The sequence below is a fragment of the Lissotriton vulgaris genome, chromosome 1_1 (genome assembly GCF_964263255.1).
Source record: "Lissotriton vulgaris chromosome 1_1, aLisVul1.2, whole genome shotgun sequence".
NCBI lineage: Eukaryota > Metazoa > Chordata > Amphibia > Caudata > Salamandridae > Lissotriton > Lissotriton vulgaris.
The window spans coordinates 1,885,718,968-1,885,743,051 of record NC_141685.1 but is presented as its reverse complement, the minus strand read 5'-3'; the positions used below and the strand labels follow the sequence as shown (position 1 = coordinate 1,885,743,051).

General features: G+C 44.7%; 1 protein-coding gene across 2 annotated transcripts in view; it reads right to left on the bottom strand.

Annotated features, from left to right (window-relative positions):
- PNPLA8 (patatin like domain 8, phospholipase A2) overlaps window positions 1–24,084 on the bottom strand; it is a 295,777-nt gene that overhangs the window by 75,927 nt on the left and 195,766 nt on the right. For both annotated transcript variants that reach the window (XM_086919430.1, XM_086919428.1), the window contains one exon: window positions 4,597–4,791. In XM_086919430.1, the coding sequence (XP_086775556.1) occupies window positions 4,597–4,791 (195 nt within the window). The remainder of the gene's footprint in view (window positions 1–4,596; window positions 4,792–24,084) is intronic.

Below are 24,084 nucleotides of genomic sequence, written 5' to 3'. Positions count from 1 at the left end.
AGCCTCCCTCTTGAGTGGAAAGCAGCACAAATTATCCCTATCAGGAAAAACCCTAAAGCTCCCCTGGAAGATGTTTCTAACTACTGCCCTATCTCCTTGCTCCGTCTACAGAGCAAACTTATGAGGAAGCATATTAACAAGCACTTGTCTGAGTTTGTCGAATCCTCGAATTGTCTTGATTGTTCACAATCTGGATTTCGACCCAGACATAGTTCTGAGTCAGCGTTGGTGGCAGTTTCTGATAACATCCGAATGCTAGCGGACAATGAACAGGCAGTACTTTTGGTGCTGCTTGACCTGTCTGCAGTATTCGATACCATCTCCCACCAGTACTCATGAGACTTAGAGACATAGGCATCCAAGGGAATGCCTTGAAATGGATTTCTAATTTCCTGACTGATAGAACCCAGACCCTTAATCTGGGCCCTTTGCGCTCGCAGACCACAAGACTACCCAAGGGAGTACCTCAGGGCTCCTCTATAAGTCCTACGTAATTTAACATCTATGTTACTCCCTTGGCTGGGCTACTGAGGAAATTAGGCTTTATTCCTATCTCCTATGCTGATGACACCCAACTTCTTCTCTCATATGACAAATCTAACCCCAGCATTTAGACCACCTTTTCGGAGGGTATGAAAGCCATCACAGACTGGATGAGAGACAACTTCCTGCAGCTTAAAGCAGAACAATCTGAAATTATGTTGTTTGGAGAAGCTGCAGTGAGGTGGTCCCCTAGTTGGTGGGCAGAGGACCTGGGCTCTGCCCCATCCCCTAAACAGGTGGTAAAGAACCTAGGAGTTCGGAAAGATCATAGTCTAACTCTGGAGGAGCATGCTACCACTACCGCTGGGGCCCGCTTTCACACACTTAGCCTCCTTCGAAGGGTCTTTTCCCTCCTGCCACTCTCCACACGGAAAACCTTGATCCAGGCATTGGTCCTAAGCTGCATGTACTGCAATGCTTTGCTGATTTCAGCCAAGGAAACCTCCCTAAACAAATTGCAAGTAGTCCAGAACTCCCTCTACTACAAAAACTACACTGGCTTCCGGTGCCAAAGAGGATTCAATTCAAGATCTGTTGTTTGGTCTCTAAATCCCTGATAAACATGGGCCCCAGCTATCTGACAGATAAGTTGGTCAGATATATACCATCTAGGTCCCCTTGGCCAGGATCCAAAGCTCTCCTCCAGATCCTGCGCTTTAACCACATCCGCGCTAGTTGAATTCTCCTTCTATGCTGAGATTTCTAAAAGCCCCTTATTCATGACGAGCTGGGCTCGTCATCAGCGTGCAAGGAAGCTACACCATGACGAGCCCAGCTCGTCATGAGCCTGGAAGGGGTTAACCCCTTCGCTGCGGATGACAAAGCCAGCTCGTCATGGGCGTTACCTGCGCTACGCGGATGACGAGCTGGCTTTGTCACAAACCGCACGATTTTCAAATGTCAGCGCACAGCGGGAAAACCCGTAGCGCGCATGCGGTTAAACAAGCTTGCATGGGTGGTAAAGCTTTCTCCCACCATGCCCCACTTTATTGGAACCAACTTCCTATTCACCTGCATCAATGCACAGACTTCCTGGTTTTAGAAAGTTGCTGAAAACCACACTGTTCTGATTACTCCCCCCCCCCTCGCCCCCGGTTGCTAATGGCAGACATAGAGCTGAGATACCCCTGTTGGGGTGATTCGGGCGCTTTACTTCTTAATTAAATAAATAAATACTAAGTGATAGAGCCAATTCTTACATCTAAATTTCTTTTAACTGCCTCTTTTAATAATCACATCTGCTTTATGCATTTCAGTTTGACCGTCATTCTGTTACGAACCGAACAGTAAATGTACAAGTGACTGACAGCAGACTGAATGCACAGACCGGTCTGTAGCCACATTTCATTATTACTTCTTAGCAACTTAGGACAACTCTCTAGACCATATTTCATTAATTACGATAGCACAACAGTATGCTCAAAGCCTAATTACACCCCTCAAGCTGTGTACAAGACATCCATTAAAAGGTCTTGAAATTAAAAAAACGGCTCAATTAAGAGATTTCAATTATGAGGTAGCAGGATATTTATATGAAGCACAAACTCATTTGTGTTCCACTTGGTATTGAGACGCACACACAGCATGTGATAAAGCAATGGCCTTCCATTCTTTCTTTCCATAGGAACAAGGCATGACTGTGAAGGTAAAGATAATACGCATTGGCATAGCCAATAGGTCTCGCTTAGGGTACCTTATAAGTGTTTAGCAAGAGCTATTGGCTTTTCCAAAGTCTTTAAGCTATGTTGTAGAGCAGCATGGATGCTGTTCAGCATGTTGAAAAGTTATAATAAAAAAAGCGTTATAAGCATTTTTGTTACCTTTAATATAACCAATAAGACATTATTGTCTAAGTGTGACCTAAAACTGCATTTTTTTCAATGTCCGCAAATAGATCAAAATGTACTAAAAAATGCAGCAACATGTGCTGCTGCACAGTGATGGCCCTTCCCAAAGGTTAACTGGTCACCTTTCAATCGTTTATTGTTGTTTGAATGTTAAAGAGGTACTTACAGGGTGAAACCTTTGATATAACAGTAGCAACATAGGTGAAAATTACAACAAAATGTAGTAAATCTGTTACAAAATATGCCATATAATTTGCCTTTTCTTGATGTATAATTGTGTTAGCTCTGCAACATACGTATGTCCTCTCCTGCCAGATAATTTCAGTGGACCGGGGTATAACCAAATGGCACTGCAATTATGAGAGTATGCTACTGCAGTGTTTTCTATGTAATAATGGATCAACCACACTTGCCACATAGCACCTGCATTATCATTTGTAGTACTCAGCAAAACACATTTAATTCCTAAGCGAAAGGGATCAAAAGTAACTAAAAAAAGTGTGACAGGCATGTGCCAAGTTTTGGCAGATGATTGGCAAAGGTTAATAAACCACCCCTTAATTGCTGCACTAGTGTGTTCAGTGTAACTAATAAAGTGAAACTTTTGACCAGACAGCATTAATGTGGGTTGAAATGACAAAGTAGCGCCACCTCATGCATCATATATCGTGTTTTATAGCACACAGTTTGTCAAAGCTGTCATATATTTGGTCCTATTCTGCCACACAATTCCAGTGACACTGACAAAGAGAATGTGTTGTAGCAAGAAGCCAGCATGGTCAGCAATAGGGGTGGAGCCTATGGCGAACAATAATACAGTCAGGGTGCAGTCATGGACTTAATGCACGATGCAGACTTTTTATGTAAGCAATAACAGAGGTTTCACCAACAACGTTCTGCCATCCAACCAGAACGCACCTCAAACTCCCAATGTGTCACCCTCAGGAGCTGCTCCGTCTGCTTGGTGCCTCATGCGGCAGTGAGGACAAACTGTCTGATCATTAGCTGCTGTTTGAGCGCCTTGAAGTCCATATTGTAATTGTATTATAGAGCGCTACCTACCCCTGACTAGGAATCAGAATTAAAACTAACTCACCAGCATCACATGCACAATACGCGTTTGTATACCTTCCAATGTTAAAATGTCCACTTTATAAAGTTTATAGGTAGGTGAAGAAAGAGTGCAGATACGAAGACCCAAACTGATATTGGGGATCTACTGACCTATACATACCTCTATTCAAAGCACCTGAAAAATAAGTAAATATCTATGCAGTGTGGGGGAATTGCCACACTTAATAACGAAACAATCAAACATATCCAAAGAGAAATTTGATGGTTGGTCTATGTGGCACCTTGATGTAAAAAGATTCACAGCAGAGTTAACGCTGCCTGCTCTGTGCTACAGCTATCAAGACTGAGCACAGGGTTAAATTATTGAGACCCAACAGGACCTAGAAAGGAATAGTGCCGTTATTACTTAAAGAGGCCTACCACCCACTTGAACTAATAATCTACTTTCTCACAGTTTAACCTCACACTTAGTCTCGCAGCGTTCAACTTGTTTAACATTAACTCTGGAAATAAAGTTTAAACACACATTTAAGTAATGATGGATCATTTCTTGTGTCTGTCTCATACACTAGAGGTTTTAGCAATTCATTATAATTCCCACCTCTTCTTAGATGTATGAGTACACACAATTTTGCAAAGAGCACTCCATTAACTGCAAAGCTGGCTCAGAAGCATAGTATGATATTCATATTTCTTTCTCGTGAGTGAGTGAGCTTGCACAGGCTCAGAAGAAAGTGACTGTAGCCATTTTAAGATGAAGGAAATACATTTTAGAGTTCACCTGTTAAAAGGAAAACTTTATTAGAGAGCTCAAATGGGGGTTTTGGGAGGTTATACATGTGTACGATTGCTAAGATGCTGTCGGACCTCGATATAAAAATAACCGAGTACCCGGACAAGTATTTTAAAATGTGTACGCCTTTCCCCTGGGAATCAGAGCAAGTGGTATGACTGTTTGATCCCAGAGATAAGCCTCGATTCTGTGCTCAATAATCCATAGAGTCAAACTGGATCTTTTTAGCCACAGGTCAGAACTGCAAGCAACCATGAAGCACGTCTGCTTGAGCCGGGATTAATGTGCGTCTGGACATCCAGCCCGGTATTTTCTTACAAAGACAAGTTACAAACTTACTTGATGAAGATCATTCCCGAGCACGTACTCCTGGAAGTAGCCGGGCGCTGCCGACGAGGCTCGGATGGCTTGCCAAAGATTATACTGACATCCCCCCAAGTAGTGAGACTTGACACCCGGCAGGTGATTGTAGTTTCTGAACACAAATGCTTTCAGTGGTGTTCCTCTGTTAACGATCGTGCTCACTGCAGAAACCTGGAGGAAAGGCGACAGATATTTACTCGATGCGATCACTCAGTCCATTTCACTTTCATGGACAAGAGTGCAGCATCAATATCATCAAACGAACACTTTCATCGTACTGGAGCTTTGTGATATCAGACACGGACCTCACCACATTTCTAAAATACTTGAAAGGTCAAAGGAGATTTAGTACTGAAGATCACCCTTATTTTTATTTATGTTAGGGGGGAAATATCAATTGGATATTTGGAAATGTTTAAAAAAAGCCAAAACTAATGTTAGATTGCTGAGCATGCGCAGAATATTGCAGCTGGAAAATATAACTTTTAGTTTACATATGTGGATTATATTGTACTCATATAGATTTTGTATGAGGACTGATCTTATTTTAAAACGATCTGCCTAGAAGGGAATGATAATTGTCACTTACAATCCAAACAAAATGGGCATTCTATTGTAAAAGTAATTATATTTGTATATGTATATATGGTGCTCATCTCACCCACCACTGATATGCCTGTTTTCCGAGGTCATGGAAAAAAGGAGGAGTGTGGAACAAAAAAAACACCTGAGCTATGCATGGAAAACAGAGCCGGCAAAGCCACACTTTTTCCATCAAACTACAACATTAACAGATCATATTTTAGGAAATCTGTGCTTTAGAAAATGACAAAATGTATGTTTGGGAACCCACAAACAATTCTGCCAAAGGGAACTCTCCTTTCAGTCAACATTCAATGCTTAATTCATTACACAATCTATTGTGGTAAATATCGATTTTGATGCAGTTACGCACAGGTAATATTCTATGATGTACATGGTATTACTTTTGAAAACATATATACATAAAAACTACCATTTATAATTCAAATAGTTCTAATATCATCAAGCTACTGGTACAGTGATAAATAAGAGACTCTTTATTACGATACACAAAGTCATATGGCTTCGACGATACAAGACCACCAAGAAATAACGGGGTTCTTAAAGTACAGGCGTTTTTTTGGTTTCGTGTATGGCTCGGCCAGCTCCCGAGGAGGGAATAGCTTCCCCCAGCCTTAAACCAGATGGCTCCAGTTAACAGTTTATTGTATGTCCGAAGGAGTGATTACTTGGCTAGATTTACAGAGAATTGCAGAGAAAAGTACTGGCATACAACACGGCACAAAAGTTCTAAATACTCTTGGAGAAGAAACGCTAATCCATAAAGCATCATTGCAGGACAGATGTGAACTGCTTTCGTCTTCATTTGATTGGATTACACAATCAGTCATAGCCAAAATACCATACCTTTTCAATAAAGTGATATAACTACAAATACACAATACATGACTTGGGTATAACTTTCAAAATGACTCCATGAAGAAGAGGTACTTACCTTACGTAACTCCCTTTTTAGTAAAGGCTCTATCTAATCGCCGATTCCTCACCTTGTGAATTTCCCAAGGCGCCAGACAAATCCGGAAACTTTTGTAGCAATTCCCTTTTTTGTCAGCAGGCGGTATCATGTGGCTCTACATCGGATCTGTCCCACCCTGGATGTGATGTTTAGACTTCTATATCTGCACCATCTCTGCGCCCCAACACCAGTACCTCTTTTCCGTACCTTCTGATGTGGATCCAGAGCTAGCAGTATATATACCTGATAGACTTTTTCCCTTTAGGAAAGCATTTCTTTCTTAAAACTTCTTTAAAGTGTGAAGATATGGGTCCCAAAACCCCAGGTTTTAACTTTTAAGACTGTCACCAACCGATATCACTACGTTAGCCTGGGCACCTCACACGACTCGGAGTCATGTCTTTGCTGCACGAAGATAAAATGAAAGGTCACTTGCGGCTCCGAGGACAAACTAGCCATTGTCGAACTCTGTAGGAAAAAGAGTTCCTTGTCAAAGTCGATCCTTTGAAGTTGTTCCCAAGGTCGCTCTAGTGAGCAATATAAACTGAAGTCACAGAGTTTAGGTACGTTCCGAAAGTCGTACAAGAAATTCCAAAAATCCAAACATGGATCTCGTACATCCCACCACTCGCACCGTTTAGAGTCACGCAATGCTCTGGGTACCCCCAAGCTGTGGAGCCATTCCACTGAAGTGATTCCGCTCAATCTCCTCCTTTAGCAGACAGAAGACTAAATGCAAAAGACCATGACCAAAATCTTTAGTACCCCACCTGATCCTGCTGGAGCACCTTTGGGCGCCAAGTATCCGGGGTGGCTGTCTGTCAGCACCCTATCGATGGACCCATTCCCCCGAAGCCCACCGTAACACTAGCTCCACTAGGGGTTGGTTCCTTCTACCAGCCAGGTGCAACATCCAATGACGTGCATGGCGCTGCAACCAACGGCTCCGGCACTCTACTCGACCTCTTTACTGACATCACTGACGCTAGATTCGGATCCAATGGTTTTATCAGATTCGGAATTTAGCTACTGCAATCTGGACAATGGCAGTATGCCCATTCTAACTCAGAAAAATATAACCAGTATGATGACACAGACTAACTAGTGAGGTTGTGTTCATGATGAGGGGAACATATTTAAAGACCTTACAGATACCCGTTGGCCTCGGCACATCACCCGACATTGGGCTATACTCCGTAAATGCAGCTAAAGCAAAGGATGACTCTGCCTCCTTCGCCACAGTGATTAGGATTGTGAGAGAAGACCTTGACCTTACTCTCCCTAGGCAGGAAGTAAAACCAAGTGTTCTAACTGAAGTTCCTAATCCAGCACAGACCATCCAAGAATCCTTGCTACCTTTTAATGAGGACCTCATTGATGTGCTGATAGGCACCTGGGCGAAATCAGGATCTTGCCCTTCGGTAAATGGGTTAATGGCAGTAAATGGGTTAATGGCAAGTCTGCACAGGCCAGCCCTAGAGACCCCGACTTCTGCTCCAGTACCCAACCCTTGAAAGCCTGATGGAACAGACATTCTACAACAGCCTAAGGTAACTCCCTACCACTCCAGCAAACAGGGAAGCTATAATGTATTTTCTTTATTGGGGGGAACCCCCAAACCATCCCTTTTTTAAAAGAATTGCCTTTACCACCCCACAACCTTACCCAACCCAACACCATAAAATTACCCTTGCAAACCTAACCCTCCCCATTCCTAGACCTTAAAAACACCATTACCAACCTATATCCTTACCCACCCCTAAATACCAAAATACCCTTAAAACCCTATACCCCTACAGATCCAATTTGAATTTTTGAATTTTTAGTAATTTATAGAGCGCACATTCACTGAGCAGTTTCTTGGCGCTATAGGGTTTCAGAACTGAGGAAGACATCAGGGGCTATGGGCTGAAAGCTTGCTGGAATAGAAAGATCTTTAGAGCCTTGCGAAACTCCAAGTAGGAGGGGGAGGATCTGAGAGGGAGGGGAAGGGAGTTCCAAAAGGTAGGTGCGAGTACTGAAAATTTCTGACCACCGGATCGTTTTTTCTTGAACCGGGGAATGACTAACAAGGACTTGGCCGCGGAACGTAGGTCTCTAGCAGGGCAGTAGTTGATGATGGCGGAATTGATGAACGCAGGGGCAGTGCCTGCCCGGGCTTGAAAGGTTTGGCAGCCAAGTTTGAAAAGGGCTCTTTGTTTGATTGGTAGCCAATGAAGGGTAATGAGGAGGGGGGAGGAGTGATGGTATTTCGGTAGGCCATACACCAGGCGAGCTGCCTGGTTCTGCACCGTCTGAAGGCGTTTAAGTGCATAGACGGGGGCACCATTGTAAATGATGTTCCCGTAGTCGATCTTGGATAAGACTATGGCCATCACAATTAGCTTAAGTGCTGAGGGAGAGAAAAACCGGGATACTTTCCTGATGATAGGTAAGGTGAAAAAACAGGAGGAAACAACAGAGCTAATGTGGGATTGAAGTGTCAGGTGGTGATTGAGCATGATTACAAGGGTCTTAACAGAGTGGGAAGGAGTGGGAGGGGGACCAAAGGAAGAGGGCCAGAAAGAAGGTGACCAGGGATTGCCGCCGCCTCCAGTCAGAATCAGCTCCGTTTTATCCGGGTTGAGTTTGAGATGGTTTGCATTCATCCAAGCCCGGATAAACAGCAGGACAGACTGGAAGCGGGAGGCTCCTAGTGAGGGGTCGGAAAAATCAAAAATGAGTTGAAGGTCATCAGCATAATTGTAAACTGTGACCTCCATTTGTTGAAGTGCAAAAATAAGGGGAAAAATATAAAGGTTAAATAAAAGAGGGGAGAGAGAAGAGCCCTGGGGAACCCCGCATTTCACCCTGCTGGGTGGGACCGAGAATTCGTCAAGATGGACTGCCTGAGTGCGCCCCTCCAGGAAGGATCCAAACCAGGTAAGAGCCTGGTCCCCTATGCCCGCCGCCCTGACACGGGACAGGAGGATGGAATGGTCTACTGTGTCGAAGGCGGCGGACAGATCGCGGAGGACCAGGGCCTGGGGGATGTTGGTGTCGAGTCCCTCCCTGAGATGGTCCATGACTGAGATGACCACCTTCTCAGTGGAATGTCGGGGGCGGAAGCCCGCCTGGCAGGGTGCGAGATAGTTGCTGCTCTCTATAAAGGAGCTGAGTACCTGGGTGACGTGGGACTCTGCTACTTTTCCCAGATAAGGGAGGAGGGAAATGGAGCGGTAGTTAGCAGGGAGAGAAGGGTCGGCTCCTGATTTTTTTAATATGGGGAGAATTGTAGCAGTCTTGAAGGGGGCCGGAACAATGCCAGAGGTAAAACAGTTGTTCAAGAGGGCAATGGCAGGGGAGGGGCACGCAGAGAAGAGCTGACAAAGGATGCGTGCTGGGCCGATATCGGCTGGAGAGCCCGACTTAACACGCCTAAGCAGCAAGAGCATGGATTCTCTCGTGAGTGGGGGGATAGTGGTGAGGGACCGATTATTATCGGGAGGTTGAGGGGGAGAGAAAGTGGGGGGGAGGGGGAATATTGGCTTTGATGAGGGCAATCTTATCAATGAAGAACTCGTTGAGCGAGTCACATAAAGCCTGAGAGGGGGGGATCTTGGGTGAGGTTCTGTCCGAGGATGCCAGTTCATGGACGGTGGAAAAAATCTTACGAGATTGACATTCGGCCGCTAAGATACGCCCCGAAAAGTACTCGGTCTTGGCTGTTAGAATGGCGGCTTTATATTCTTTGAGCACAGTGGTGAAGTGCTGTCTGTGGACGGGGCAATATGCTCTTCTCCAAGCTCGTTCGGCATGCCTTAGCTCCAGTTTTTTAGCTTTGAGAGTGGTGCTAAAATCCTAAAAATACCCTTACCACCCTATACCCTTACCTACCCCTAAAAATACCCTTATCAACCTGTACACTTTATCACCCCAAACCCTAAAAATACCCTTACCACCCTATACCCTAACCCAGCCCTAAATATGCCATTACCTTCCCAAACTATACCCACCCCATAGCCCTACAATTTCTCTTACCACCCTATACCCTTACACATCCCAAAACTAAAAAATACGCTTTCCAACCTATACCCCTACCCACTCCTAACCCCTAAAATTACCATTACCACCCTATACCTCTATCCACCCAAAACGCTGCAAAATACCATTACCACTACCCACCCCTAAACTCTGAAAATATACCCATACCACCTTTGTACTAATTCCCACCCTTAAACCCTAAAATTAGCCTTACCAACCTATACCCCTACCCACCCCTAAATCCTAAAAATGCACTTCCCACCCGTTACAAGTACCCACCCTTAAACCTTAGAATCACCCTTACAACCCTATACCCCAGCCCACTCAAAATCATAGAACTACCCTTACCACTCTACGCTTACTAACCCCTACAATTATCTTTACCAACCTATACACCCTTCGATGCCACACCCAAATTCGTTCATCTGATGTGCATCAGTCCATCATGGAGATGCCCTTTCCTAACTGAAAACTTTGGAGCCAAGGCTGACTCTGCACTGGAGACATTTAAAGAGAGTGTGGCCAATGGGGCTAACTCAGTCAGTTCGACAGTTATCCCAGCAACAGCTCCCTTTTCGAGGTTTTGGCATGGGACAGCAGCAGAGGTGTTGTCTGTTACTTGCATAACACACCAGATGATGGACGGAATGTTGCACAATGGCAAAACATTCACCTCCAGTCACAGATCTGGGTTTAATCCATCATTATTTTGCTCACCAAGTCACCCCAGCTCAGACATGGCCATATGCAAATCAGTCTTGAACCTGTGCCTCATGGGAACAGCCCAGCCCGAACTGCCAAGCCATGTCTTCCCTGGACCGGAATCAAGCATCCTAGGACCGATTTCTGGCTATCAGCCTTCCTCAGCCAGGATAGCTTGACTCCAGTGGTGTAGTGAGCACGGGACCCACGTCTGGGCATACCCATCCTAAATAGGGTTAACAGCAAAACACACAAGATGATGGACGGAATGTTGCACAATGGCAAAACATTCACCCACTGTCACAGATCTGGGTTTAATCCCTCGTTATTTTGCTCACCAAGCCACCCCAGTTCAGACATGGCCATATGCAAATCAGTCTTGACCCTGTGCCTCATTGGAACAGTCCAGCCCGAACTGCTAAGCCATGTCTTCCCTGGACCTGAATCAAGCATCCTAGGGCCGGTTTCTGGCATTCCAGCAGTCTTCAGCCAGGCTTGCTTGAATCCAGTGGCAAAGTGAGCAAGGGACTCACGTCTGAGCATACCCTGCCAACTTATGACGAACAAAGCGGTACAAAAGGGGGTGGTGATGGACAGAGCATCTGCTCTGTTCTATATAATCCTTTAGCTTCAGTAAAAAAAGGGGGACAGGGGTTTAGGTTAATCTGTCTTATAATATGACAGGGCTTTTTATGGTATATGGTTTGTTAACTATGCTCATGATATTCTTGGTATGCATTTGTTTTGTAATTGTGGTGCAAATACTGCATCTTAGAGCATGATAGTTTAAATAAATATTATGAACTTTCGCCACGTGTCTTGTTTATCTTATTGTGGACAGGTACGAGTGAGTGAGCGAAAGGGTGTGTCCTGTTACCCCAATCTCCGAGAGTATCAAGAGTGTTGTGTTCTGGGGAGGCCAACTCACTTGTTTCTCTGGAAATGTTAGGATGGCAAGTATGGCACTATAGCTCATAGATACTGAGGTGGTATGGAGACATACCCCCAGATTCATCAAGAACACATTTTGCTATTCCTTAATAGCGAAAAATACTGATTTCGCTATTAAGGAATAGCAAAATGCTATTCATCAAGAAATCACTTCAAAAATAGCGTTTTCTAATAATTCCTTAATTGCGACTCACAAATTGCGAGTTGCAATTAAGGAATATCTCCCCATTCATTCCTATGGTCCTAGAGGCCCATATGAATGAATGGGAAGACAATCACAATTTGCTAATCGCAATTAGCGATTCGCAAATTGAGATTGAGATTTCAAGGGTGCAGGGGTGTCCAAAGGACACCCTTAGGGCATGTGTGTGCGCAACATGAAACTTTGAAAAATGCACTTTAGTGCATTTTTCAAAGTTTTTGCTATTTACCACGTAGTTAGACTTCGCGGTAAATAGCGGCTCCAGATTGCGAATTTGCAATTTTAAAATGATACATGAATTGCATTTAAGGAATCTCAAATTGAGATTCCTTAAATGCAATTAATCGCAATTTAGCGATTTCTAGAATTGCGATTTTTGCATTTGGGATGATGAATCCCAAATGCAAAAATAGAGCTCGCAAATGGCCAGATTCTCAGAATCTGGCCCTTTGCGAGCCGATTTCGGCTTGATGAATCTACCTGTTCGTTCGTACATGCTCTATGGTCCCAAGCATAGTTCTGTTCCCCAGCAGAATCCCTGCAAAAGAGGCAGCACCAATACCTGCTTGGTGGTGGGATTACTAGCTCTCCCGAAGAAGCATGTTTTACTGTCGTGCATAGAATCTTTTTTGTCTTGCTGAAGTTATGTGATACTCAATGATGACAATGCCCGCAGAACGTACCCTGCATACATATGACCTCTTATAAACTAATGTACCCTGTTGAAATAAAGGCAGCATCTTGGTGTCCACCGAGTTACAAAAAGGGAGAGGGTTGGTACGGTTCTAGTGCTTAGTGATTTTAATATACGGTTTTTTTTAAAATCATGTTTGCTGAATTGGGGTTTTCTTGAGCTTTTGCTAACTGACATCCATGTGCTGCTATTTTTTTTTTTAATGAGTCTGTCATTCCTCGATTGGTTTCACTGTTATGATATTTGTGTCCATTACTGTTGTTTCGTCCAGTTGTGGCTTTTGGTCCAGTATTCCCCTGGTGACACAGCACATTGCTAATTTGATATCACAGTAAACACTGCCTGACTTGTTAGTTTTTATATTGAATTTCACATTACCCACGACCTGCATTATTTTTCTCATATTGACGGATATTTCTATCACACGGATATTGCTACCATTCCTCCTTTCCCGGCAGTAAGACCCTGGGTCCGGTGTAAGCTTAGGACACACCGAGACTGCCAAGGGCCGCTTCCTCGCTTATCTGTGTTTGATGTATGTGAATCTGTGAGTGCATGCAGCGTCCCCTTAGCTGCACTATCTGTAGGACACTGGCTGTGGATTCAGTTAGCTTCATTTGCATTCAGCCACTAACTCCCCTTCCAGGGAGGATAGCAAGGGTGTGCAAATATTGTACTCATTCTCACTTCCCTGTCCTCATATATGTTCAGCTGAAAGGACGCCGGTTGAGCCGTTACCCAGTACCTACCAGCTCTTTTCTCTCCTCTCACTTGTAAGCGCCTTGTGATGAACACGTCCATCGAATGCTGAATTTGCACACTCCGCTTCAATTAACAAAACAGGCCGCTGGCTGATTGAATGCCTGAAGTGCTTCTGATTGTAATGCTCGTTCCCCTACTGTCACCTGGGGTAAGAGCGGTACAGTTGATTTACCAACTCCATTTAGTTCCATTGTGCTCTGCATACTTGAATTGTTTGTCACTCTAAAGGGTGAGCTGCTTCCAAGCCACACGACGGGCAACCCACTGAAGAAAGGTAGCTTGCACAATAGTCACCCAGCTCCACCCAAAGACTTCCCCACCTACCAAGTGGCCATTTCCCTCAGCCTTAGTGCATGTCTCTTTTTAGAAAAGTGGCACGAGCTAACAGCTAAAAGACAGGGCTTGCAGTGTCCGTTGCATAGCACTTATGACATGGCTTGGCTGTCATATTCCAGGCATATGTTGCTTTTGAAAGGAAAGAAATGAAGGTGTATGGAGTGGGACAGTTTTTGGATTTAGGACTTGAGCTTGTGGGATTTGTGATCGAGCAGTGATGTGAAGGACAAGGTGCATAACGAGCTGTTGGAATAGAAAAGGGATTTTAGAAACAAGCAGCAGATAAGAAAATTGGAGAGAAAAAGAGTTATATGTCATTGGGATATCTCCTTGCATTACGGTGGTAAGTGCACAACCAGATGATGGGGGGGAGGAAACTAATCCAGTGCTGGAGGACATAATAATGGGTAGGATGGAAAGTGCACCATCGGCTACCCTTCAAACAAAGGTTGTGCGCAGAAGCTCTCCTCCTCAGGCACAGAACCGACTTAGCTAACTTCGGCTGAAGAGGCAGGAAATCGCGCTCTGGCATCGAGACTCATAAATGAGGAAGTAGTAAAAATAGATCTTGATAAAATATCAAACATTCTTCCCCTTGCAATAAAAAGAGAGGAAGTAATACGTGCAGCCCTCAAAATTAACGAACGGCATTGCCTAATGCAGAAACAATGCGAGCAGAAGGGCATTACAGCGCCACTACTAATTAACACTTTGTGGCAAGAACAGCACCGAGTCAAACTCCTCAGTACCACAGAGAAAGGTATTTTTGATAAACAGCCGTTCAAAATGTCCAGCACTATTAAACTATCTAGTTGAGGGCAGGCTGCAACAAAGCGAATTCACAACAATGTATACTGGACAGGATCAGCAAGCTGAGTTATCTTTGGCACAAAAAAGTTTACAAGGTACTCAGATTCAATGTGCTTATGCAAATGTCGTGCTCTGCCTTTCATATAATACAGAGTTCCACAAAAACTACCACAACACGGTGGCCCAAGCACGGCAAAGCAGGAGACATGAAACACAAGAACACCTAGAAAAAGGTTTTACTTTACAAAATGCAAAGATTCTCTTTTTAGAATAAGGCTTGGGGTTTTATTTGTGCAATGCTCTCTAACAGAAGGGTTTACGCAGATGTCCATGAGTAGCATTCAAATAAACAGAGATATATATTTATATGCAAGAAATAATAACACACTTGGTAAATGCAATAGTTAAATGCATGAATAATACTAATGAATAAACAAGCAGCAAATATTACTGGACGCCCTGCAGAAAGATATATACACTAAATACATCAAATTATTACTTTGGATGTGCACCCTGACTCACTCACACATCACAAAGAAAACACCTCAAATGATCAAAGCCACTAGCCACACATCACAATGGCAATAATCAAAACTCAACACTTCACCTGGTACGAACACTGTATCTTAGCCCACTCCGGAAAAGGGATTTAACCCCATCGCTGCGGCGCAAATTCCCCGCCCATGCTGACTCCACCTTGCGGGCGGAGTCATGACGGAACGTTTCCGTCATCCGCACAGCTCACCCGACGTGCATGACGGAACCGTTCCGTCAACAGCATCGAAGGGGTTAACAGTTGTTGATAAGAGCCTCAGCAACCAGGGTTCCACTGTACTGAAGTTGACGCATCCATCCCCATTCGGATTCCATAATCCTGGTCAACAACCCTCAGCTTTATATTCTCAAAACACACGCTAGAAAGTTTGAGAGTCTTCCCCTCTGCGCCTAGGAAACTTACTGGAACTGGCCAGCTTCCAGACAAGCATTCCATGGCAGGAAGGAGTTCCCACGTTCCCTCTACATTTTCACATGTTCCAGATTTTATCTTGACAAAGCTTATGAAAGCCTTCCAGGATACATTACACAATCTCTCACAAAACAATCCTTGAACGTGATTAACCCAAACAACTTGCAAGCCTGTTTGTGCGCGCAGAAAAGCTCAAGCAAGGCAGAGTCAGAATTCAGGATGACATGAGGCCATGTAGAAGCCAATAATAAGAAATTAATAATACTTGCCAATGTACAACACAATGCACATTTGTGCACCACTTCTTATAGCATCACAAACTTCATCTCTCAATGTACAACACAGTGCATATTTATGCACCACTGCTCATAACACTGCACTTCCTGAACAAAAAGTACATTCCACACCTCTCTCTCTCATGCTTTAAAATGCACATCCCACACGTTCTGTTCTTGGAAAGGTTGTCCTATTGTGACAGCTACCACTGTAAGACTGCAAGATTACAAGAACAAAACCTTCAAGAAAAACAAGGCATATGCAGGACATTGTACATTCAAGCTAGGGTCAAATAACACACCAAAGTCAATTAAAATTATGTTAGTCAAAGGTCATCACAGGGTGTAAGACCATAAGAGTGCCACTAGCACTACAGCGCAGCACGCCAAGACCCTGGTCACAGAAGGAACACCAGACCCCCCCTCCCCTACCACCAACATATGACATGTCTAAATTTAGCTTCCAGGCATGTACATTTAGCATCCTGGGACATTGCCAGGATAGTGAACACATTGTAGTACGTAATCGAAAAGTTGTGTCAGGGGAAATAATTATTGAACTCTCTTACGACCCTACAGGTAGTGCAAACATTAACATCTACTGTTTTCACCTTCCCAGGGGTTACAAAATCATTGTTTATTAGGCCTCTATACAAGGAACCTTCTGCAACGCTGGGGACAAGCCAGAGACCGCTACATACATACATGTCCCTAGGACTAGGGCAGATCTTAGGTCATTTACAAAGAACTTCCCAAAGCTGCAGGAGGAACCCTACAAATGGTAGACAGAATTAAATAGGATAGCAGCCATAGGAAGGATCTGGACATTTTATTCAAGATTATAGAACCAAAAGATCTATGGGAAGATTGTAAGAAATCAACGGGATGGCCAGAGGGAGAAACAATGAGAGGAGAATGAGGAAGTCCGGGAGAGGAAGTAGATAAAAAATACAAGGAAGCAGTGAAATATTTAAAAGAGAAAGGTCCCGAGTACAAGGTAGACTGGTCAAAAATAATACATACAAGGCAGCAAAAGGAAGCGAGTGTAAATTCCTATTATGATCGTCTTTTGTAGGTTTACCAACAGAATAGTGGTATGCGCAGCCCCTTGGGAGAGGCCTTTGTCACCACTTTTGTCTACAGACGTTGGCAACCAGCTCAGACACACCTACAAACATCTTTTGTCTGCTGGCAACAAGAACTAATAGAGAAAGTGATGGCAGCAGCTAGATACTGTGCCGAACACCAGGTACACTAGAAGGAAAAAGCATGTTTGATGATGATACAGGAACAATATTATGGCAGACAGCAGGCGGGGATGGGGCAGGGCAAGGGTACAAGGTAGATCAAAGGGTGATGGGGCAGTATCCCAGCCCCACCAAGGACAACACGTTTCCACTGGAATGATCCAGGGCACTAGCTGCGACCCCTCTGTCAACGATAACACCTGCAGGACTTTGTTACAATCTCCATTCTTCTAATAGTATCTAAGGGGCTTTGAAGGGCTGGTAACCTCTCAATTCACACAACAGGGTACCGCCAAATAGTGTAATGACTTTTGAAATTCCTACTTATTGAATTCTTTGCCCCTTTTCCACAAACCACACATACCAACACCTGGAACAATGCCACCATGCAAGTAGATCAAAGGGTGATGGGGCAGTATCCCATCCCCACCCCCGCCACACCAGGGACAGCACGTTTCCACTGGAATGATCCAGGGCACTGGCTGCCACCCCTCTGCCAACTAGAACACCTGCAGGAATTTGTTACAACCTCCATTCTACTAATAGTATCTAAGCGGCTTTGAAGGGCTGGTAACCTCTCAATTCACACAACAGGGTACCGCCAAATAGTGTACTGACTTTTGAAATTCCTAGTTATTGAATTATTTGCCCCTTTTCTACAAACCACACATACCAACACATGGAACAATGCCACACATGCAAAAGAAGGAAAAGAAGTGGACACGGGTGCTGGCTGCAGTATGCACCCCCCTTCCTGGTATAGTCATCACAACACTGGTGATACTCTTTGCTGACCACATCTCCAAACCCTTCCTCAACGCACCACAGAAAGCCCAGAACAACACTGAAATGCTGTACCAACTACCACAATCTAATTCGTCAATAGAAGATGATATAGGAATATGGGAAAGTTTTAGGGATAAGGAAAATTTAATATTGAAAGAATATGAAAAAACACATATGTACAAATGCTAACAAAGTATGTAAAAGTGATGAATGTATCAGGACGCTATGTCTGCACAGGTTTGCCAACACATGCTGAATATGCTACTAACCCAACATAATATACCAATAAAAACAGGTCGGACACTTAGCTGAAAGATCGCCATGCACGGTGGCCTGTTAGACTTGGCCCTTTTTGCAGGGTCATCCCTGAACTTTTTGCCTTCCTCCTGTATTTTTCTGACCTGTTGTTGGCTCTTTTATGACTCTGGGCACTTTACCACTGCTGATCAGTGCTAAAGTGCATATGCTCTCCCTATTGTACATTGATGTATGGATTAGTGACTCCATAATTGGCTGGTTTGGTTTACTTGTCAGACCCTAGTACAGTGCACTGCGTGTGCCCAGGGCTTGTAAATCAAATGCTGCTGGTGGGCTTGCAGCACTGGTTGTGCCACCCACAGAAGAAGCCTGTAAAGTGTGTCTCAGGTCTGCCATTGCAGAACCTGTGTGCAGTCTGGTACTGCCATGTTGACTGGGCAAGTGCACCCACTTGCCAGTCCCTAAACCATCCCTCTTCTGCATATTAGTCACCCCGATGGAAAGCCCAAGGGTAGGGTGCATTGTAGGTAAAAGGTAGGACATGCCCTGATGTGTGTGGCATGTTCTGATAGTGAATTACAGCCATTATTGCAAGGCTACCTTTCCCCATAGGCCAGAATGAACAGTTTGATTATAACATCTTATAATCCTAACTGGCTCAGGGTACTAGGTAGAAATTCGAGTTTAGTATGCCTGCACTCAGAATGATAAAATACATCTTAATGAAGTTGGTTTAAACATTCTGTGTTTGAAAATACCACTTATAGAAAGTAGGTATTTTCTTGCTTAACTATCCAAGCATGCCTCTGCTAGGTTGTTTATTTCTTGTCTGGAGTTTGAGTGACAGGGGCTGGGGATTCCAGAAGCCAGGGTGAGTCAAAAGAAAGAAGGAGTATTTTCAACAAAGTGCTCCAGGACTGCACAGAACTGGTTTGGACTGGGTACAGGACTCTCTGCCTTCAGAGACAAAGGATTTGCTAGTATAAATATGGAGACCCAGAGCCCAGAATTTTAGATCACTTTTGGGAAACAAGAAGAACCTTTCCAGAGGAGAGGAACCAGAGAGAAACTGAAAGAGGAGACTGTCCCTAAGCTGAGTGTTGTTTGAGGGACTGGACTGCAGTGGTTGCCTCACTGCCAAAAAAAGGAGAAAGGACGTTGTGCTACTTTCAAATCAACTTGCAAAGGATATCCAAGGGCTTGAGATAGAGCTTGCCTCCTGGTGAAGTCTCAGGGACAACAGACTTCACCAACCAGCCCCCCTGTCTTCCCTTGCTGGGAATTAAAGTGCCTGCTGTTGAGCTGGGCCTTCTGAGAGACTGTGTGTCGCTTGGAGCTGGAAGCGCGACTCAAGATGAAGAAGCATGTCGCCATCGCAGCTGTTGTCGTCGCATCACCGGAGAAGTGTGTCGGCGTCACAGCAGAAGCCGTCGCATCACCGGAGAAGCGTACTGCCGCTGTTGCCATCGTATCACCGGAGAAGAGTGTCGCTGTCGCAGCAGGGCCTGTCGTGACTCAGTAGAAACGTTGAGTCGCGGCACGGCCGTCGGGCGTGCACGCATCTTTGCTGCAACAAGAAGACGCCATTTTGTTTCATTGCACCGGATCTTCATCGCATCACGGCGCTGCTGGTCGCATTGCCACGGAAGCGCAGTAAGAAACCGATGCATCACATCCCCACGCGGAGAAGAACCAACGCATTCCCTAATCAGCAGTAGGGACCCGATGCATAACCGTTCTTGCGTTTAAGGAACCAACGCATCACCTTCCCTGCAACACTTTTGTTGTATAGCATTACGCATCCAAAGGTACATTGAAGTCAAAGTGTAGCATTTTACATCTAAAGAGAAATAAACTATTTCTACCATTTTTAAAGTACAGTATTGCGGATTTTTGTTGTTTGTGGTCTTGTGTTAAGTCTATACAAAAATACTTATTTTTATACTACAACTTGTGTGGTGTCCATTTGTAGTATTGTCACTAGGTTACTGTATGTTTTTACAAATGTTTTACACACTGCCTCTGAGATAAGCTTGTCTGCACGTGCCAAGCTACCAAGGGGTGAGCTGGGGTTATTTTAGGAGTGTACCCCCTTACTCCGAGTAGACGCAACAGTCCCTATTTGGTCAAAGATACCTACCTCTGCCAACTAAAGACCCCCAAATCTAACATTTCCCAATATGAGAGATCAGTTGCTGTTACAGGGATTTCTCACAAGTCTACGGCAAGGTATGGGCGAGGCAACAGACCCAGTGTCTTGGCACTCCCCAGGGGACAAGAGGGCAGAGGACCTGAAGGTGCCAAGTCTGGGTGTACAGAACACAATGACTGCGCCATGGTGCGTATGGAGCCCCATGGATGACAGGTTAATTGGAAAAAAACACAGTTGATGGACAGAATGCAGAACAATGTCTTACATTCACCCCAGTACAAAGCGGTGGCGGCTGCTCCCGCGAGTCCAATATACAGAGAATACTATTTGGTTAGGATCAGAAGAAGTGCTTGACAACAACACCACCCAAGCCAAACATTTCTGTAGGGGATAGCAGCTGTACACATTAAGCTAACTTGGAAAGTAACAGAACTGGTCCCTTAGAGGTGTCACCAGAGTTAGTAGGGCACAAGGGATTGTTATTTTTCTGCGGTGGATCAGCATCCTTTACTTGTCAGTAGGGTGGTATGGCAGCTGTTACCTCTCCTTTGTATGGCTACGGCTGACACATGTCACCTTCCTGTCAAAAGGACCAATATCAAGACCACCGAATGGCTCAGTGTAAAAGAACAGCCCCAAGGGTGGACCATTTGATGACTGCAATGAGCGTCCTGATGCCACCAATAGGGGCGGCCTACTCCCCCTATAGGATAAGTGAACTGGCACGACTGATTGAAGACATGGCAAACTCTACAGCAGCAACTTTAGGAAACAGAACTGAGGAGTTCACTGCCATGAGAGCTGTAGTGATTCAAAATTGCATTGCACTAGACATCATCCTCGCCAAAGAGGGCGGGGTATGACAGGTAGAACACCAGATCTGCTGCTCCAACATACCAGACAATAGCAATAATATCAACAGGGCAATAGGCAACATTAGAAAAGCACAGAAGAAAGCACAAGGGTGATATGTGGAGACCTCTGGAAGCATGGTTCATGGGCTGGCGTGCTTGGCTGTTGGAAGCACAGTTAATCGAGGTGGGGTAGGTTGGATAACACTGTGTATTTTAATACAGGTGTGCATCACATGCATAACTGTTATGATAGATAGCTGCTGCCGCAAAGATACTAGCCCATCACACCTGTGTCTATGAAGAGAACACATGTCACAAATACTGACATGGAGACAGGAAAGGAGTTGCACATATAACATGCTTCATTGATTATCAGAGGGCGGAATGAGAAAGCATGTTTCTGTCATGCATAGAATCCATTTTGTCTTACTTAAGTTATGTGATACTTGTTGATGACAAGGCCTGTAGAACGCATACTGCATACATATGACCTTTTATAAACTAATGCGAAATAAAAACAGCATCTATTGCAACATAATACAAGGCTTGCTCAAGAACACCACTCGTAATTCGCAATTGCATGCTAGCTCAGGAAAAGTAGGGACTGTTAAAACCCTCTCAGCATACTACATATGGTTGGGACAAAGCGTCCACCTCTGGTTGGCTTAATGTTTATGTAGACCTGGAAATACCCCATTGTCACAATGTATCATGCAGGTATCACGCCATATTAAATGTCACTGATTGGCTCTGCATATAATGACTTTGTAAAATGAACAGTCTGAATATAGACATGTGATATATCTGTCCACAATGATTGAGAAATTCTGCTGTGCTTATGATTTTATTTGATATGAAATGCCCTTTGTTGTTTACAACAATAAAAGATTCTGCTGCGAATTGGGCATTTAGTTGTCAAGCTAACTGTCTCTGTGTCATGTTAATAAAGGTTTTTATCTCCATGTGATCTCACAGAGACTGTTTCTGTTTCTTATTTGGACTTCTACATTCGCATACCTCGACAACTGGCAACTCACCTCAAGCCAACTCCATATGAAGCCAGACATGTTGTCATCATCTGCCATGTCCATCACATTGCCAAGTCACCCCTGGCTCCTTCACTGTGGCTCCCCTTCACTGGAACTATCCCGGAGACTGTGCTTTCCCAAGCCAATCCTCCCCCTCAATGAGTACAGGACATACAGATTTAATCCTGATGTTTCAACCTCTGACTTGGGTCTCAGTGAGAGCTGCTCTAAAGCTTCAAGGCCTCTTGGCCTACTACTTGTGGACCACACCAGGTGGCACGTGTGGGCTTTTCACTGGGATCCAAAGACTCACTGGGCTCAGCACAAGCACTAAGAAGTCTTGTCCAAGTCCATACAGGTGTCGAAGGATGCTGCAAGAGATTTGCATTGGTGCCTGCTCGACCACAAATGGACCAGTGGCAGACCCCTCTACCCATCCCACCCAGAGCTAACCGTTGTGATGGATGAATCATTGCTGGGGTGGGGAGGTTGTCAGGGAGAGGTGGACATAAAAAAAACTCTGGTCTCTGCTGGAGGCTTGCCTACACATCAATCTTGTGGAGTTGCGATTGAGTCGCTTGGCCATGAAAGAGTTCCTCCTCACCATCAACAGGCACAGATTCTTACGAATAACATGATACTACATGGTACTGCAGAAAACAGGGTGGTCTGGAATCATGTGTCCTGTGCCAGGCAGCTCTTTATCTCTAGAAGTGGCTGAACCCTCAGGGAATGTGCTTGATCGCTCAAAACCTGGTAGGATCATTAAATGGCAGGATCTTTAAAGCCAGTTGCTGCTTAGGGAATCATGAGTGATAGTTACACTCTGAGGCAGCACTGGGCTTGTTCCATCAGTGGGGAGACCCCATACTCAATCTATTTACCACCACAGAGAATGCATAGTGTCCACAATTTTGAATGTTGTTGGAGTTCCCATGGCAGCCCTCTCTCGGAGATGCCTTCCACCAACATTGGTAGTCAAAACTCCTATATGCCTTTCCACACCTCCCTCTCCTGCCCAGAGTGCAGAAAAAGTTCAAGAGAGACCAGGTCCAGGTCATCCTAGTGGCTAGAGACTGGGCGAAGAGTGTGTTGTACCCAGGACTACTGGCCATGAGCACATCTCTTCCAATTTGGCTGCCCCTTCGGGAGGACCTCCTGCAACAGCAACTGTGCCAAGTCAAGCACCCAAACCTGCACCTCCATGTGTGGAGATTGAGCGGCGGCAGTTGACAGGTTTTGATCTCCCTCCTGAAGAGGTTCAACTAATCCTGGCAGCTAGGCACCCATGTACCAAATCGGTTTACTGTGTTCTTCATTGACAGTTCACCCCTGAACGCAGTTTTCGCATGTTCTTTTACTTTGTTCTCAGCCTAGCAATGCCTTTCTGTGGCAACAGTTAAGGTTTACTTTTGGTCCTGTTGTCCTTCTTACATGTTCTAGATCAGCCTCTCCTCTTCAAGTCTCCTGTGGTGATGCACTTGATGAAGGGGCTCATACACGTGTTACCATCATCATCTTATATGATGGGATCTTAATTTAATTCTAACCTACGTCATGTGCACTCCTTTGGGAGCCTATGCACAGTTGTCCTCTTTGCCTGCTGAACATCAAATGGACATTTCTCATCACCACAACATCAGCCAAGGGAGCGAGTGAAGTTCAGGCATTGTCGGTGGTACCACCTTATGCATCATTCTTTCAGGACAAACTAGTCCTTCAGAAGAAAGCAGCATTGTGGCCTAAGTAATCCCCCAACGACTTGCAAGCACATTCAGCCAGAGCAAAGGCTGGTACCACTGTGTTGGTACATGGTGTGCCAGTTCTAAACATTTGCCAGGTTGCTATGTGAGCATCCC